General features: G+C 41.5%; 1 protein-coding gene across 1 annotated transcript in view; it reads right to left on the bottom strand.

Annotated features, from left to right (window-relative positions):
• The window catches only part of LOC120519259 (zinc finger protein 850-like), a 101,767-nt gene that overhangs the window by 63,128 nt on the left and 19,368 nt on the right, over window positions 1-19,271 (bottom strand). The window contains exon 4 of the mRNA XM_039742408.1: window positions 2,110-2,655. Within this exon, the coding sequence (XP_039598342.1) occupies window positions 2,110-2,655 (546 nt within the window). The remainder of the gene's footprint in view (window positions 1-2,109; window positions 2,656-19,271) is intronic.

The following is a 19,271-nucleotide window of genomic DNA, read 5'->3' as shown; positions in this document are numbered from 1 at the left end:
GCAAAACAAAAATTGGAACAGGACCCTCAGTTTACGCAGAAGATTTTGTTCAGTGATGAGGCAAACTTTTATGTGAATGGTGAAGTTAACAAAGAAAACCACCACTATTGGTCTGACACTAACCCACATTGGATAGATACCTCCAAGACTGTTGGAACAAAAAAATTGATGGTATGGTGTGGTATATGGGGTACAAAGATAGTGGGGCCATTCTTCATCAATGGAAACCTCAAGGCCACTGGATATGCGAAATTGCTACATGATGATGCGTTTCCCTCTTTATGCACTGAAGCTGGCACGTTCCCCGAGTTTTTCCAGCAAGATGGTGCACCACCACATTATCGGTGTCAGGTCCGAGCATTCCTAGATGAACAGTTTCCTGGAAAGTGGATTATCGTCGTGGGCCAGTTGAATGGCCCCCAAGGTCTCCCGATCTGACCCCCTTAGACTTTTATCTTTGGGGTCATCTGAAGGCAATTGCCTATGCTGTGAAGATATGAGTTGTGCAGCACCTGAAACTACGGATACTGGAAGCCTGTGTTAGCATTTCTCCAGCGGTGTTGCTATCAGTGTGTAAAGAGTGGGAGAAGAGGGTTGCATTGACAATCCAACACAATGGGCAGCACATTGAACACATTTTATAAGTGGTCAGAAACTTGTAAATAACTAATGAAAGAATAAAGTTACGTTAAAACCAAGCACACCATTGTTTTTCTTGTGAAATTCCCAATAAGTTTGATATGTCACATGACCCTCTTCCTATTGAAAAAACAAAAGTTGGATCCAAAATGGCCGACTTCAAAATGGCCACCATGGTCACCAACTATCTTGAAAAGTTTTCCCCCTCACATATACTAATGTGCCACAAACAGGAAGTTAATATCACCAACCGTTCCCATTTTATTAAGGTGTATCCATATAAATGGCCCACCCTGTACATTTTGTCTAGCAACATGCAGATTTTTTTTTTTTCTCATCTACAATGGATTTTTGGCAAAAGAGATGCATGGATGCAATGGTACTTTGTTGTAATTTTAAGTCCTAAACAGAAACTTGCTATCATTTGAATTTTGCTGTGGTCAGGAAGCAAAGCTGTTCTCTGTTATTACTCTACTGCAATTGAGGGTCTAGTCCAATAAAGAGAGCTTATGGTGAAATGTGTGACAAGGCTGAAGAGGATGTTTCTACTGTCATAAAAGCTATAGAGAGACTTGCTTTTGTGTTCCTGTGGAAGCTGCTTTAAAGGTTTGAGCACCGTTTTAATCATTACTTTTCACAATGTGCATCACAATACTATTTATTGTATACTCCATGATATTAATATTCCCCTACCATTGTGGGCCACTCACTTCTACATTCATGTTAAGTGATGTGATGATAAAAATGATATGCACAAGAATTTTACTGTATTTTGTACATGTGGTAATAACTTTAATCTTTAACTTTATTTACTTACTTGGCTGATGCCTTTGTCAAGGAAACTTAAAACATTTCACAGATACAGTTGTATCTTTTGGTTTCCCAGTTGGAGCATAGGAAGGTACAGTGACTTGTTCATGGTCACAGAGTGTCATTCGCAGGATTTGAACCCACAACCTCAGGGTTTTATAGTCTAAAGCCTTAACCACTGCCTGCTTACCCACAATCCCAAAAAAAAGCCAAGCATTAGTCACCCTGTCTCATGGTTACTGTGTAACACATACAGTATACATTATTAAGTAAACCAGTAAAGAAAAGGTATCAGCACACATCACAAAACTGCAGCAGCAAAACCCCATTGTATGCTTTTAGCATAATTTGTTGGATTACATGCTTTAATATCCGCCCATTACGCTACACGCATTAGGTTATGTATGTGGACCAGTTCTTTTAAATGCCAGTGAAACCCTGCCAGTATTGCTTGACCCCATTTGCCCTACCCTCATTGATAATTTTGGTGAATAAATAGATCATTTGATAAACTCCTCTTTTTTACTAGTAAACTTTGTTTACAAAATATTTCCTTATTGCCCACCACAGAAATTATGAAATAAAATGCATTTGCATTTCAGACTGCAAAAGACTGCCAGATGTTGCTTAAAAGTTTGTGTTGCTGTTTTTAACACTTACCTCCGTCACACTGACTTTGAGAAGATGCTTTCTCAGTCTCTTGTGCATCACACTCCAGAAATTCAGACTTTACATGAATAGGTTGTCTCTGTGCAGACAGGAGTCCACTCTGACCAGTGCCTGCTCCCGTTACTTCTCCATCTGGACACACATACCACGAGAAAGATTCTGATTTAAGAGTTTCCTCCTTGATGCAGTTTACTACTTCATGTTTTTGAAGGTCAGAGTTGTGCTCCAAGTCTTCTTTAATCACCACTGTTCTCCATTCACAATCCTCCTCCTCCTTAATGCAGAGATGCTCCTGTTCATGGTGCACAGATTCCCACTCACATTCCTCTTCCTTAATTGAAACTGTTTTTTTTTCCACAGAACACAAGAAAAGTGGGTCCCCATCTGGTAGGCAATTCTCTACCTCCTTATTTCCTCTATCCCCTGAGGCCCCCTCTTCACGTTTTAATGCCACTTCTAGAGGGCCATGGACCATCTGACAGATTTCCTCCATCTTGTTCCAAGCATTACTGGAAATGGCAGCTGCGTTATTGATCTCTGTGGGGGGAAAAAACAGCAGGAAAGGACTAAGAAATATAAACACTTCTGAAATCGGTTTTAATGTATTGCCTGTGCTTGAAGGTGTCAAGCAAAAGGAGCTGTGTGTGTGTCTATACAGCATTCATTCATGTTTCATATCATGATCAGTTGCAGTTGTGCATGACTGGAGATCTCCTTCTAGGAAATCACAATGCCATGCCACCAGTGATTATCACCAGACACAGTTTGGAAATAGTTAGACGGTACCCACCAGGCCAGCAGATTCACTTTATATGTAAACCCAACATTCTGTAGCATAGCACTCATCATGCCATTCACCCCAACAAGCTTGTCAATCCTATTTGCAGACCAGCGACTTCACTTTACGACACAGGAAATGGTAATGTATTGAAAATGCAAAGGCCATTTACCAGACTATTATAAAAAGAGTCTGCTTTCTCCCAGTCCATAAAGAAACATGAATCTTAATTGTCTAACTCCTTCATGAGCTGTCATTTTATATGGATTAAATATTTTCATAGACATAAGCAAAGATAATTTTGTTAGAATCTGTCCCTGAGCAGGTATTCACTCAGGGCAATGATACCCTCAAAGATGCTACCCTCCCTGAGAAATTATTACATTAGAACATCTATGAAGAAAACAGGTCATTCAGCCCAACAAGTGTGTGAACCTATTAACCTATATTCTCTAACAGGTTTGGGAAATGAACTCAGGCTAATTGATTTATTAGCTGTTTATTTTGCTGGTACACTAAAAAAAAAAAATACTTTGTGGTCAAGCCATCTGCACTTTTGTCCCATGTTGAAGGTCCATGGAGTCTGAGAGAAATCATGCCACTATGTAAGAGACTTTCTTGCAGAGAGAAGACCATTGGGCAGATTATATTCTCTTGTTGCTCAACTGGGTGAACTCCAGTTTATGGACCTGGAAGCCCTGACTTCTCTGTGCAAGAATGTGAAATGGAGAAGGATGGGAACCTTGAATGTTGAATTACATGATCCTTTCATTAGTGAGTAATTTCCTAGTAATCTACCAGGTAATTAATTATGAAACAAGTTTTCCATCTGCAGTTATCAGGATGCTGGCCCCAGGTGATGGATTCAATACATCAAACCAAATAGGTGAGAATAATTGCTGGGATTTACAGTTGTGCTTGAAAGTTTGTGAACTCTATAGAATTTTCTCTATTTCTGCACAAATATGACCTAAAACATCATCAGATTGTCACTCAAGTCCTAAAAGTAGATAAAGAGAAACCAGTTAAACAAATGAGACAAAAATATTATACTTGGTCATTTATTTATTGAGGAAAATGATCGAATATTACATATTTGTGAGTGGCAAAAGTATGTGAACCTCTAGGATTAGCAGTTAGTTTGAAGGTGAAATTCGAGTCAGGGGTTTCCAATCAATGGGATGACAATCAGGTGTGAGTGGGTACCTTGTGTTATTTAAAGAACAGGGATCTATTAGAGTCTGCTCTTCACAACACATGTTTGTGGAAGTGTATCATGGCACGAACCAAGGAGATTTCTGAGGACCTCAGAAAAAGTTGTTGATGCTCATCAGGCTGGAAAAGGTTACAAAACCATCTCTAAAGAGTTTGGACTCCACCAATCCACAGTCAGACAGATTGTGTACAAATGGAGGAAATTCAAGACCATTGTTACCCTCCCCAGGAGTGGTCGACCAACAAAGATCACTCCAAGAGCAAGGCGTGTAATAGTCGGCAAGGTCACAAAGGACCCCAGGATAACTTCTAAGCAACTGAAGGCCTCTCTCACATTGGCTAATGTTCATGAGTCCACCATCAGGAGAACACTGAACAACAATGGTGTGCATGGCAGGGTTGCAAGGAGAAAGCCACTACTCTCCAAAAAAAACATTGCTGCTCGTCTGCACTTTGCTAAAGATCACGTGGATAAACCAGAAGACTATTGGAAGAATGTTTTGTGGATGGATGAGACCAAAATATAACGCTTTTCATTTAAACCAAAAAGTTCTGTTTGGAGAAAGGAAAACACTGCATTCCAGCATAAGAACCTTATCCCATCTGTGAAACATGGTGGTGGTAGTATCATGGTTTGGGCCCATTTTGCTGCATCTGGGCTAGGACGGCTTGCCTTCTTTGATGGAACAATGAATTCTGAATTATATCAGAGAATTCTAAAGGCAAATGTCAGGACATCTGTCCATGAACCGAATCTCAAGAGAAGGTGGGCCATGCAGCAAGACAACGACCCTAAGCACACAAGTCGTTCTACCAAAGAATGGTTAAAGAAGAATAAAGTTAATGTTTTGGAATGACCAAGTCAAAGTCCTGACCTTAATCCAATCGAAATGTTATGGAAGGACCTGAAGCGAGCAGTTAATGTGAGGAAACCCACCAACATCCCAGAGTTGAAGCTGTTCTGTATGGAGGAATGGCCTAAAATTCCTCCAAGCCGGTGTGCAGGAATGATCAAAAGTTACCAGAAATATTTAGTTGCAGTTATTGCTGCAAAGGGGGATCACACCAGATACTGAAAGCTTTGCACTCACAAATATGTAATATTCAATCATTTTCCTTAATAAATAAATGACCAAGTATAATATTTTTGTCTCATTTGTTTAACTGGTTTCTTTTTATCTACTTTTAGGACTTGAGTGAAAATCTGATGATGTTTTAGGTCATATTTATGCAGAAATATAGAATACAGTTGCTTGAAAGTTTGTGAACCATTTAGAATTTTCTAATTATTGAACAGCATCTAGCATTCTGGGTTAACTTCCCATGCCGATCAATGTCAGTACAGAGTTTGTACATCCGAGTGTTGTTTCTACCCACATCCAAATTGTCCAAATATACCATCCAAGAGAGGCTCTGGTACCCATATTAGAACATTAGAACATCAGAACAATCTAGATGAGAACTGGCCATTCGGTCCAATAAAGCTTGTCAGACTTATCCACTTAATTCTTCAAAAAAAAAAAAAACATTGTCTAGTTTTGAAAGTCCCTAAAGTCTTGCTGCCTACCAAGCAACTTGGTAGCTTATTCCAAGTGTCTATGGTTCTCTATGTAAAGATAAACTTCTAAATGTTAGAGCAAAATTTACCCATTACAACTTTCCAACTGTGTCCCCATGTTCTTGATGAACTCATTTTAAAATAAGCCTCGATCCACTGTTCTAATTCCCTTCATGATTTTAAACAATTCAATCATGTCACCTCTTAATCTTATTTTGCTTAAACTGTAAAGGCTCAGCTCTTTTAATCTTTCTGCATAATTCATCCCCTGTAGCCCTGGAATGAGCCTAGTCGCTCTTCTCTGGACCTTTTCTAGTGTTGCTATGTCCTTTTTGTAGCCTGGAGACCAAAACTGCACACAATACTCCAGCTGAGGCCTCACCATTGCATTATAAAGCTTAAGCATAACCTCCTTGGACTTGTACTCGACACATCATGCTACATAACCTAACATTCTACTTGTCTTCTTAATGGCTTCTGAATACTGAATGGGAAGTTGATAGCATAGAGTCCACTATGACTCCTAAATCCTTCTCATAAGGGGTACTCTCAATTTTTCAGACCTCTCATTGTGTATCCAAACCTAACATTTTTACTTCCTATATGTAATGCTTTACATTTACTGACGTTAAATTTAATCTGCCACAAATCTGCCCAATCCTGTATGCTGTCCACGTCCTCCTTTAATGATTGAATGGATTCCAAGTTATCTGCCAATCCATCTATCTTGGTATCATCTGCAAACTTAACCAGCTTGTTAATCTATCTAAAATATATATACTCAGCAAAAAAAGAAACGTCCCTTTTTCAGGACTGTGTATTTCAACAATAATGTTTTAAAAATCCAAATAACTTTACAGATCTTCATTGTAAAGGGTTTAAACAATGTTTTCCATGCATGTTCAATTAACCATAATCAATTAATTAACATGCACCTGTGGAATGGTCGTTAAGACCTTAACAGCTTACAGAAAGTAGGCATTTAAGGTCACAGTTCTAAAAACGCAGGACACTAAAGAGACTTGTCTACCGACTGTGAAAAACACCCAAAGAAAGATGCCCAGGGTCCCTGCTCATCTGCGTGAACGTGCATTAGGCATGCTGCAGGGAGGCATGAGGACTGCTGATGTGGCTAGGGCAATAAATTGCCATGTCCGCACTGTGAGACGCCTAAGACAGCGCTACAGGGAGACAGGAAGGACAGCTGATCATCCTCGCAGTGGAAGAGCCCGGATCTCAATCCCATTGAGCACATCTGGGACCTGTTGGATCGCAGGGTGAGGGCTAGGGCCATTCCCCCCAGAAATGTCCAGGAACTTGCAGGTGCCTTGGTGGAAGAGTGGGGTAACATCTCACAGCAAGAACTGACAAATCTGGTCCAGTCCATGAGGAGGAGATGCACTGCAGTACTTCAAGCAGCTGGTGGCCACACCAGATACTGACTGGTACTTTTGATTTTGAGCCTCCCTTCATTCAGGGACACATTGTGAAACATTTTTAGTTTATGTCTTATGGTGTTGACTCTTTTACTGTTCATACAAATATTTACACATTACGTTTACTGAAAGTAAAAACAGTTGAAAGTCAGAGGGTGTTTCTTTTTTTGCTGAGTATATATATATATATATGATATGATATATATATGGTGAGTGCTAGGGCCACTGAGAGATATATATATATATATATATATCTATATATATATATATATATATATATATATATATATATCTATATCTCAGTGGCCCTAGCACTCACCCCCACTCTTAACATCAGCGAATTCTGGTCAGGTTCCTCACACCATCACCTTCTACTTCCTGTGTCTGAGCAAATTCCTAAAAACATCTTCCTCATAAAATAAGTAAACATGGCTTCCCTCTTCTGAACCTATGCTTGACTGTTAAGAAAAAACTCCTGTACTTGCCATGTGTTGCTTAATCTTATCCTTAAGAATTCCTTCCTTTAGGTTTCCTCTGACGCATGTTAAGCTTACTGCCTAAAGTTGCTTGGATTTGCCCGGTCACCCTTTTTATATAACGGGATAATATTTGCCATTTCCCAGTCCTTTGGAATCTCCCCAGTAACTTCCTAAAAATGTGTCACGTGTTTATATATGTACTGTCCAGCATCCTTAAGAACTCAAGGGTAAATATTATCTAGTCCTGGAGATCTGTTTGATTTCAACACTGCAGGGAGCCACAGAACATTCTGGTCAGAGCAGACAAAGCTCAGAGGTCCATTCATGCACTTATGCCCATTCCAATCAGGAACTTGCTTAGAATGATGCATCACTTTACAGCTGGTACCCTCCCAGAGACATTTAAACAATTTTGCCAAGGACATGCCTCTACTGTCACTGGGCCAATTCAGAATTATTGTATTCAAGTGTTTCTTATCTGGGAACTAAAAAAAATGCAAATATGGGTTCTAGCTATTAACTTACTATAAATTGTCTATTTTTAATCAGAATCAAATTGATCAAAATGCCCCCATGTACCAGCAATCTGGAACTACATGGAAAAGCTGTAAGGCACCTAAAAGGGAGGTGACCACGAAGAGCGAGTAAGAGTTAGCCTCTCATCATGTGGTAATATGATAACCTCCAAGATGCAATGTAGATGTCACAAGACCGCTTGCTCAGCTGAAAAAAAAAAGGAGAAATTTCCTTCAGTGAAGCCAGATAAGCATTTCCTTCTGACTCAGAAGTCCCAGGCTTGCAGACAGCCTTTCCATGTAAGGATGTGAAACAGAGAAGGAAGAGATTTCATTTTCAATCTGCCACTGCTAACAAATTCATTTCTTTTAGTAAATGGATCTACTGATAAGATGTTGCTATCCATAACCCAACTGATTGGGCAGAGGGTGGGAGCCAAGTAGGGGTATGCTTAAATTGGGGGTTTCAGACTCAGCTCCTGGAGGGCTGCAGGTTTTTCTTCCAGACACTTTGTTCATTATTAACCAATTATTAATGCTAAAGGAACATTCTGTATTGTCTTGATTTTAAATTACATACTTTATGACAGAGAACCCTTAATTCTTTTTCCTTTAACAAATAGCCAAAAAATATTGAACAGTCAACTGGTGACCAGCTAAATTCGGAGGTTACATAGTCTGTTTGTGGTCGGCCACCATTTTCACTCCAAACCAGCTTTTTTGCGGTTAATGAAACATGTTGTTTAATTCTATGGCTTGTCTCATGTGGCATAATGAGAATATTAACATTCCACCATTCTCCGACCAAACCCCAAACCTAGAGTAGCACCAAAAAGTTTTGTGCATAATAATAGAGAAATTCACTGCTTTTCAAATGTTTTACTGAAACAGATATTGCACTATGGATATTTTGCTGCAAAAGAGATCAGCTTACTTGGTCATCTGCTGACTCGCTCTGAACCCTGTCATTATTTGGTTGCTAATTAAAGAAAAAAGGAAACAATTAAGGCTTCTTAATTTTAGCAAGTCAACTAAAATTGAGATAAAGTCTGTTCCATTAGCAGCAGTATGTGGTAATTAATTAAGAAAGTAGCTGGAATGAAAACCTGCAGCCCACTGGGATCTCACTTTGACACTACTGGTTTAAACTGTACACCATCTTTGTGAGACCTTGTCTGAAATGTTCTACATAGTTTTAGTTTCCATAATACAGAAAAAAAGGTAATAATGCTAGAGACCGTCCATAGATGAAATGAGATAACCAATTCTAGAATAGAGGGCAGTAAGCGATGAGAAAAAAATTTAGAGTTAAAACTAGACAAACAGAAATTAAGAGGTCACATGATAGATGGGATGTCAGCTGATACTTTAAAATTAGTTCTTCAAGAATACAGGGACACGCATATAAAGTGTTATGTCTTCACACAAAGTGCCATTATGCACATGGAATGATTTTCCAAGTGGTCTAGTAGATGGGGATATTTTAGGGATCACAATTGACTATATTACGAAAGAGGAGGATGACTTGAGATTGACAATTTTCTGAATGGTTTGTACTCAGCAGAACTTATTATCCTTGCGGTAAGGTTGTTATACTGGCTAATTATGGTGCCAGAGAGATAATTAGATATTGATTAGCATGAGCAACAAAAAATTTTACTGTACACTATAATGACCTATAATCCTATACATAAGATGAGCTAAGGAGCCTTCTTCAGCTTCTAGCTTTCACATTAGAAAGGCCTGTCAGATTACACAATATTTTTTAAAGTCTCCACATGACATATTGACGACAACAGGCTTTCTCATGTTGAAAAAATGTTTTTGAATGTTTCATTAGACATGTGATTTTGAAGACACTTTTTATTAAAAAAAAAAAAAAAAAAGAATATTCTTAACTTGTTTGACTAACAGCATAGACAACGTGTGGCAAGATATTTTTTAACAATATTACAGTGTGTTACCTGCAGATCTATCATGTTAAACCTAAACAAATGAAATCTGTATATTCATACTGTAAAAGTGTAGGAAGCAACTGATTAACTTTTTTAAATATTCTTGATAATGATTGTGCCCTACCATCTCTTTCCCTGTTTTACGTTGGATTGACTGACATTTTCTGCCAACCTGTTTGATATCCACCCATACGCAGTGCATTATTACAATTTAAGATTCCAAATTGCATTGAATAGAGATTGGTTTTACACAATACTGCATATGTGGTTACAAATGACCCATGCCGGATTTAGATGTGGTGAGATCCTAAGTTATGGGAGGCTGTAGAGCTCTTACTTTTAAAGTGTTAACAAAGAATAAGGCAGTATAATTACTGACATTACCAAGAATGTCACCAAGATGAATCCCAAACCCATGCAGGATTGATGGGAGTGTTGTTCCATTCAAACTTAAATATGCCTTTAATTATTCAGTTTCAGGATAATTACCGATAGGAAAAACAATGTAAATGTGTTTCCAGCGACTGAGTTCCAGCAGTTACTGTTGTAAAAATTTAATTTGCAGAGAGTGTAAGAATGTCTAGCATATAAGTACTGTATATAGGTAGGGTAGGGCAGGGCAGGCAATGTGGTTAAAGCTCTGGACTTCAAATCCTGCCATTTACACTGTCTGACGTTGTGCAAGTCACTTCACCTGCCTGTGCTCCAACTCGAAAAACAAATGTAACAAATCGTATTATTATTAAATCGCCTTGGATAAAGACGTCAGCCAAATAATAAGCAATAATGTAACTCGTTCATTGTATGACTGCAAACAACTTCTCTTGAAAGACACAAAATTAAACTGCCTTGCACGGCATTGAGAAAAAGAGGGGGCGGAGGTCGCATGCACGTTAACGTAGAAGAAACGGACGCACGTGCACTCTGCCGGTGTAAACCACGGTGTTTGGTACAGAGCATGCGTTAAAGCAAACTGCGAGATCGGAGACAAACACGCGTGCTGTGTAGGCGCTAAATATGGACTCCAATACCGCCCGGCACAAAGCATTTAAAACCCACAGAACCATGCACCAAATAGCTGCTGCAGTCTCTACCAACTTGAATGGGTACTGGCGATAATAAGCAGGTGAAAAAGTGACGGCCTTGTGTCAGGGCGCTTTAAAGTATAAATGTGATTGGCTAATAGGATCTAAATCATGGACACGGACGCAGAAGAGCGGAATGACAATACTGACCCAGAGTTTCTCTCTCAATACCTTAGCGGTGTCCGTGCGAGACAGGTGAAACTTCACTTGAATCTCAAAAATACAAATGACAGGAATTTGTGGAAAATATCACATTAGTGACGTGAGGACTTCATATTTTAAGCACATACCTGCCCCTTTTAAATCTGCTCTTCTTTAATTCAGCAAAAACTACAAGGTCACTGCACACAACGTACGCTGACAGGGACACGCAAATTGCCCGCTTCGACAATCCCGAGCATTCGACACCCAACACTTTACGAATCGGCTTCCCAGTTAAATGCACGCGCCTGAGCGGCACCTCGAGAACGCCCTCCACTTCCGTCGCAGAGGATGACGTAAAACTGTTGTTGCCATGGCTCCGTAGCAAAACGCTCCCTCTTTGATTAGCAAGATTTCACGAGTTCTTTGTCGCTTCAGCCAGGTTCGCTACTCAGATTATACAAAAGAGAGTAAAAAGATAAATAATAGAAAATCAAGTGGGGCTAAGTAGAACTAGTTAAATTTTAATTCTGTTACTGCTAAATAGACAGATTTAAACAAACAATATACAAGGTGTAAAATGCAGTAGAGTGGCAAAATGACATAGTGAGTAGTTTATTATATTATGTCATAATATACATGCACACATTGAATTGTTTATACATTAATTAAAAAAAAAAGACTATAAGGCAGGAGTGATCAAATGAGACCAGTGTGGGGCATGTCCTAATTGAGAAGCCTTATGGCCTGAGGCCAGAAGCTCCACCTAAGTCTCTGTTTTGGTCATAAGCCTGTTGGAACCCTTTCCCCAATTTAAGTAGGTGAAATAGTTCAGCACTGGACTGGGATCTGTTCTTGATGGTTCTGATAGCTCTGGCCCTCCACCTTTTGGTATAAAAGACCTAAGGTGGGGTAAGGCTGGATGTTGGGTGTCGGAGCTTATGGTGTTCCTCAATCCACTGCTCACACTCTTTATTGTGCTTTGCAGTCTTGGACAGGACAGTTGCTTAACCAGGATGTAATCTTCGGTGTTAAAATTCTTGCTACAATGGAAAGATGTTAGGACCACTGGGGAGAACCTGAGTTTCTCCCATTGCTTAGATGAGACTCTGCCTTCCTTTTTGACTTGAGTTCGGATATTGTGAGTCCATTTAAATTCCTCACAGATATAAACTCCAAGGTACCTGAAACTGCTCATCCTTTCCACTTTTTCCACATTGATATGTACTGCTGTGAAGAAAACACTGCTGCCTCCTCTTGAAATCCAAAACCAGCTGCTTAGTTTTGCTGATGTTCAGTTGAAGGCTATTTGTTTGGCACCATGGTGCCAGGTTCCAGGCCCGTCGCGACAAGGCAGGCAAACCAAGCAATTGCTTGGGGCCCCGAGCTGGCCTGGGGCCCCAAGACAACGACTGGTTAAGAATAAAATGCAGTAAAGTGCAATGACACTGTTATCGGGATCCCCCTCAAGGGGGCCCCCTCGCTGACAGCAGCCAGCCAACCACGCGATCTCTGCTGCCGGCAAAATACAAAACTTCCTCCTCGGCAGTCATGAAGCGGAATTATGCTTCAGGAAGCCAAAAAAGAAAAGAGAAAGGAAGAGGAGGATAAGAAAAAACAAGACAGTGGTAAGTGATAAATTACACACATAAAATAGCTCTACTTGTCTTGTACAAATGGTGCAATTTTGCAGCAGGTAGGCTAGCAGAAATATGTTTATGTATCATACATAAATGACATGACATTGCTATAGCTTTGTAATAGGTTTTGATGAAAGTGGCATAGCATGCTATACTAACTATTCCACTGTGATAATCTATTTAGGAAAACCACACAATAAATTCTGTGCATCAAACATTAGCTTGGGATGTTTTTAAGCATTGGTAGTCGACTCACAGCACTACTAATAATTAGTAAACCTTTAATTATAATTTCATTGTTTGTTAACAGTAAAAACTTTATTTATATAGCACATTTCATACACAATGGCAATTCAAAGTGCTTTACATAGAAGAAATTAAAATAGCAGTTTTAGATAATTTGCACATGTTTGAGAGAACTGAAAAATGTTAATGTGAGTATGTATGTGTGTGTGTGTTTTTAAGTATGTTGGATTTAGTTATTGTGCACTTTTTTAATGTATATTTGATTTTATGGTACAGTGGTGTTTTTTGCAAATGTTCAATTGTTGAAAATGTTCACATTTTATGCACTTTATATGCAACAGCAGTATTTGCACTGTAAACCTTTTTTATTTATATAAAGTGTGAGTGAATTTAAACTGTATGGCTATGCTGTGGTTCCTTTGCGTGCGTGCGGGGGGGCCTCCATGTCCATTTTGCTTGGGGCCCCCAAATTCCTTCAAACGGCCCTGCCAGGTTCCTCACCTCTTTCAGAGAGGCCTTCTCATCATTGCTAAGATGAGAACTATCACTCTTGTGACTTCAGTAAACTTCACAATGGAGATGGAGTGTGTATCCATACAGTCATAGGTATAAAGGGAATACAGCAGGGGGCTCCGTAGACATCCTTGAGGGGCACCTGCATTGAGGATAATAGTGTGAGAGTCTGACACCCACTATCAGAGGCATGTTTTCAGTTACAAATTATTTAGTTGGTGAACAATCAGTGGGGAAGTATGTTGTTGAAAGTTGAGCTATAATGTATAAATAGCAACCTCCCATAGTTTCTGTTTTGCTGTCCATGTGGGTGAGGATGTGTGTAGAACTTGAAAGGGGGCATCTTCAGCTAACCGATTAGGACATTAGACAAACTGCATAGGTTGATGGTGCCGGAAATGGAGCAGCAAAGGGAGTCTTTAATAAGAATTTCTAACAACTTTATGATTAAAGATGTTAGTGCAATAAGCTGAAAGTCAATTAGACAGAAGGGCATATTAATCATTGACATCAGGACAATCATTTGCAGTGTAGCTGAAATTAGATAGATAGATAGATAGATAGATAGATAGATAGATAGATAGATAGATAGATAGATAGATAGATAGATAGATAGATAGATAGATAGATAGATACTTTATTAATCCCAAGGGGAAATTCACATAAATTATACACCCTAGCCGATCTAGACCAGAATATGGAGTACAGTACTAAGAAGAGATGATCTTCAGGTGCTTTCTCTGTGACCAGTCAATACCAACTTGTTTTGGCTTTGTGTGTCTTCTCAGTTTGCTCAGCTGGCTGTCCAGTTGCCCGTTAACAGCATCGGGACACCAATTAATGACTTGCAGCTCCACATTCTTCTCCATTTAAAGGACAAAGCACAGGGAAAGAGTATATCCTCATGTAAACTTAACAAAGCATAATTGTAATTGTTAAGCTACATTAGGTTCAAAGGAGTATTGCAGTTATAGTAAATGTAATTTATGTCAAATGTCTGAAAAGGCCATGAAATCTATGGAATGTATATAGAAACTAATGATGAACGGTAAACGTTAGTACAACCATATGTAAAGCATATTAGTGTTTCTGACTCATTTCCCAATTACTTGGATAATACAAGTAACAGAAGAATTGATACTTGTCAGTCATTATGCAGCCAGCTTTTCCTTTTACCTGAATTAATCCAAAGTCACCAAAGCATATAAAATATAGCCAGAGGCTTTATAATATTCATAAATGCCTCATCAGAGCACTGACTTCACAGCAGAGGGCAGGTGCTATATATTATACATATCAGATCTAGGGTACAAATATTTTCATGAAAATGGAGTGGTGGCTCTGAAGCTAGGGACCTGCTGGCAATCAGAAGGTTGCCGGTTCAAATCCCATAAATGCCAGAAGTGACTCCACTCCATTGAGCCCCTGAGCAAGGCCCTTAACCTGCAAATGCTCCATCCTGGGTGTGAAGTTAGGATGCAGGTCCTCCAACTTGCAGAAAAAATTTCGGGGTTGGTGTGGTGTTATGGTTTCACAGCTCGTTTAGCAAAGGCCGTTTTTTTTAAATCCCCACACTCGTGGCAGCTTAGTGAGGGGGCGTTGGGCCATAGCAAGCCACGGGGCGATCTGCGGTGTGGGCGTTTCTCACCTAGTGCACAGGTGAGGGACTGCCCACATCCGTGATTGTTCCCATGGCTAATGTGCTGCAGCTGCTATGGCCCCTCGCAATATAAAAAGAAGTGCGAGTCGGTTGGGAGAGAGGAGAAAGATCTGAAAAAGAGAGAAAGAAAAGGATGGAGGTTGCAGGGAGTGAGGAAGCAAGTCGGTGAGAGAGAAAGAGAGAGACACACAAGGAACGTGTGGTCGAGCGAATGAGCGCTCATGGGCAGCGGCGAGGAAGCTGGGTGTTAGGCCGACACCCAGGAGTCGTAGTTGATGTCACTCCCGATGAGCGAACAGGTAGCGGGAGTGACCAGGGAAAGGCGACTGGCCGCGGAAGGCCGGAAAGGCAGTGGGAGTCGGGAGGCTTGGTGGTGGAGTCCCCAACATGAGCGACCTGGCCGTTGGTGGGAACCAAGTCTCGGGGCTGGGATGAGTGCCAGACCGAAGCCAGGGATCGGGAGGTCTCCAGTCTCATGTGGACGTGATACGAAAAGGGGCAGCTGCAGAGAGCGTCTCGCCTGCTGCAAAGCCCAACCGGGAGAAGCTAGTTGAGACACTAGCATAGAAGAAGCACCGGGCTTGTTGTTGTTGTTGTTTTTAAAGACTGCTTCCCGTAGGAACATTTTAACCTCTGGTTTTAAGGATTATTTTTTTGTATGTTTTTAACCTCCACATCTATATATATAATTCACTAAGGCAAGACAACCATGAAAAGCACGCCGGAAGGGGCGTGGATTCACTAAGCCGCCGACAAGTGAGACACCTATGGCGCACGAAGGAAGGAGCCACGCCCACCAACTCCATTGGATACGACAACTAGCAGGGCCACGCCCACCAAGTCGGACGCGAGGACACAGGAAAAGTGCCGTCATTTATATTCGTCTGTCGTGGAGGCCACATGCGGTGCAGGGCAGGTTAATGTCATGTTCATGTCATGCACCTCCGAGCTACGTTGACTGTTCATAGAGGCATGTTTCTCGCGGAGGTGAATCGCCATATGCAGCATGTGAGGGGTATCTCATGGGATCTTTAAAACAATCCTTTACAACTGAGGTTAAAACACAATGAAGTAAGCAGTCTTTAAAAACCGAGTTTTCGGTTACAACGCATGACCGCTTGCACCATAGCAAACTGTTTTACACACTACATACAGCAATTCGCATCCGCGACAAACATGCGTCTTCTTAGATGCTCCTGCAGGAACACGGAAGATGTTTTCCTACCCACCAACACTCCTTTTTCACCGGCCCGCGTCTACCCTCGCTCTCTAGGCATTCACACTGCCTGCCCATGTGCCCGGACGCAAAAACTCACCGACCACCCAGTTAGCCCCTTTCGTCTGTGCTAGGAGTCCACATGCACGTCTAAGCCACGTTGACTTTTCATTATTCTTTTTGGTTTCGACACCATGAAAAACCATGCGAAAGGAACAACGAAGCCCCGCCCAGAAACTCTACCCCTCCTCCCACGTGCTCAGGAACTCACCTCAGACCACTGCCCGCCAAATCAAACAGCTCATCAAACACATAGTCACTTGCTTTGGTCTGTGCTCCGGTCCAAACCCAGCTGTGAGCCACGTTGACTATTCTTTTGCCCTCCATGGCTGCCACTTCAAATGTATTTCATGGAAACAACAATTCTTTCAATGTTATGGAAATTCCTGCTTCAGGTAACTGTTTGTTTCTGTCAGTCGGGTTTTTTTGGAGAAATGTCATTGACGAAACTGTTGCTCTCAAACTTCGTGACATGGCTCTTAGCTTTGTTTGCCAACATTGGGATAACTTTGGTGACGTGGTGTCCGTTGTTCTTAGTCACAGAGGCATTGTTATACAGTCTGCTCAACAATACGCTGATTACATGAATACGTCCGGACTCTATGGTGCAGCGTGTCAAACGGTTTGCGAGGGTATCCCATGGGATCCTTAAAACAATCCTTTACAACTGAGGTTAAAACACAATGAAGTGAGCAGTCTTTAAAACTGAGTTTTCGGTTACGACGCTCCACCGCGTGCTCCATGGCAAACTGTTTTACACGCTACATACAGCAATTCGCATCCGCGACAAACATGTGTCTTCTTAGATGCTCCTGCACTTTGTTCACACCCCCCTCCCACCTCGCTACTACCGTGGTCAGGTGTCTTGGTGGATTATATATAGAAAGGCAGCCGAAACCGCACAGAGCAATGAAAAGTCTACAGTTCCATCTTTTCATTCACTTTCTGTTGTATCCTCAAACCCTCCCTTTTTAGACAACTGTGTCTTTCCAGGAGTGTTTAGCATTCAATAAATAATTATGCATGACATTGACCGTGTGTCTACCCGGCGTGGGTAAGCCGTTGAGCCCCATTCGGGCTGCAAACCGTGGAATTCCCACTAAGTGCGACTCATACGCTCCCCAGGGCCGATCCTGGCGACGGGCAAAACGTGCCCGCGCGCGGCGCCAAACTCAAAGGCGGCCGTTGAGGAGACGCAGCAGCCGGCGACGCTGCGACCGGCGGCTGTCCGCCTTTGAATTTTAAAGTCTGAGAGCGCCGACGACTATAGCAGCGGCGGCGCTTGCAGTGAGCAAAGTTTGACAAAGTTGCGTGTGGCGTGTATTGTAGTCGATGCGTTGATGCCTATTAGGGACTCCACATACATAGCGATTTGCTCGCAGCGGCGAAAAGCCTTTGATGGTCGCCGCTCATCGCACGCTTTGTCTGAACGGTTCCATTGCTTACCATGTGTTTACGACACGCCTCTAAATGTGTGTAGTCCCTTAGTCAACGCTCAACTTGCATGTTTCAAAGTTGCGTCGCGGCGATGGATTTCATGTGAGACGCTTACGTTCCTCAACGGGATTGCGAGTCAAGAGAAGCGGCAAAAGACAGCGGGGCTGCGGCGATCTCTGAATTGACTGTCACTGTGTGCAGAGCTGCCTGTCGCTTAGAACGATTAAATAAACCGGCTTTCTAATGGTTTGGTTTGAAATTAATCGTTTGGAATTAAATTTTATTTATACATCCCGACTCTAACCCTAACACCGTCTTAATCCTGTTTGAAGTAGTACATGTAATAGTAATATCCGTCATATCATAATAGAAAATAGGTACGTAGGGCGGCGAAACCACATTCGCACAAAGGCGGCCGTCTACCCAGGATCGGCCCTGACGCTCCCACTGGTTGCGTCGCGACAAACATGCGTCTTCTAGATGCTCCTGCACTTTCTACGCACCCCCCTCCCACCTCGCTACTACCGTGGTCAGGTGTCTTGGTGGATTATATATAGAAAAGCGGCCAAAACCGCACAGAGCAATGAAAAGTCCACGTCAGTCTCATGTACATCTGGACTGTGTCAAGACGACGACTCAAGTGACAAGTTGGAGGTGGGCACATGACCGGGCAGTACATACTGAACGAGAAATCAGCAGACTAGCATGACGGACGGAGCTGAATGGACGTCCTTCTTCCTCCCGTTCCACTCTCCGCACCGTGAACCCCCATCCCTCCGCTGGCAGCAGAAGGCGCGAGGACGATCCGCCGGTTTTCAGTCACGGACGATTGTGTGTTGGTTCGTTCCGTGCATTGTTACAATGTTGCTTTTCTTGCCGATTTATTACATTAGCGATTTTTCAAATGTTAATTTTCTCCCTGTGCTTAAAATTCATTAAAAAACCGGCCTGATTATGCAGCGTATGGTACGCTGCGGGTTGGCTAGTTTTTTTTATTTGATTATTTATTTATGGAAGAATTTTAAAGCACTGCACTTTATTGAATACTGGTTTTGATTGTCTTTTTAATAAAAGCACTTTGCACCTTTTGAACCATCCCCTTGCTCAATTGTTATTGCCTCCACTGTCTAGCTCGTCGGTGACATTGGGTTAAAGGGCTCCCAAACAGTGATGGGAGCATGGAGTCGAACCCGCATCGTCACAGTTGTTGGTGGCAGGA

Source organism: Polypterus senegalus, unplaced genomic scaffold (assembly GCF_016835505.1).
Source record: "Polypterus senegalus isolate Bchr_013 unplaced genomic scaffold, ASM1683550v1 scaffold_19, whole genome shotgun sequence".
NCBI classification, from domain to species: domain Eukaryota; kingdom Metazoa; phylum Chordata; class Cladistia; order Polypteriformes; family Polypteridae; genus Polypterus; species Polypterus senegalus.
The sequence above is the reverse complement of the archived record's forward strand: the minus strand, read 5'-3'. Positions and strand labels throughout refer to the sequence as shown.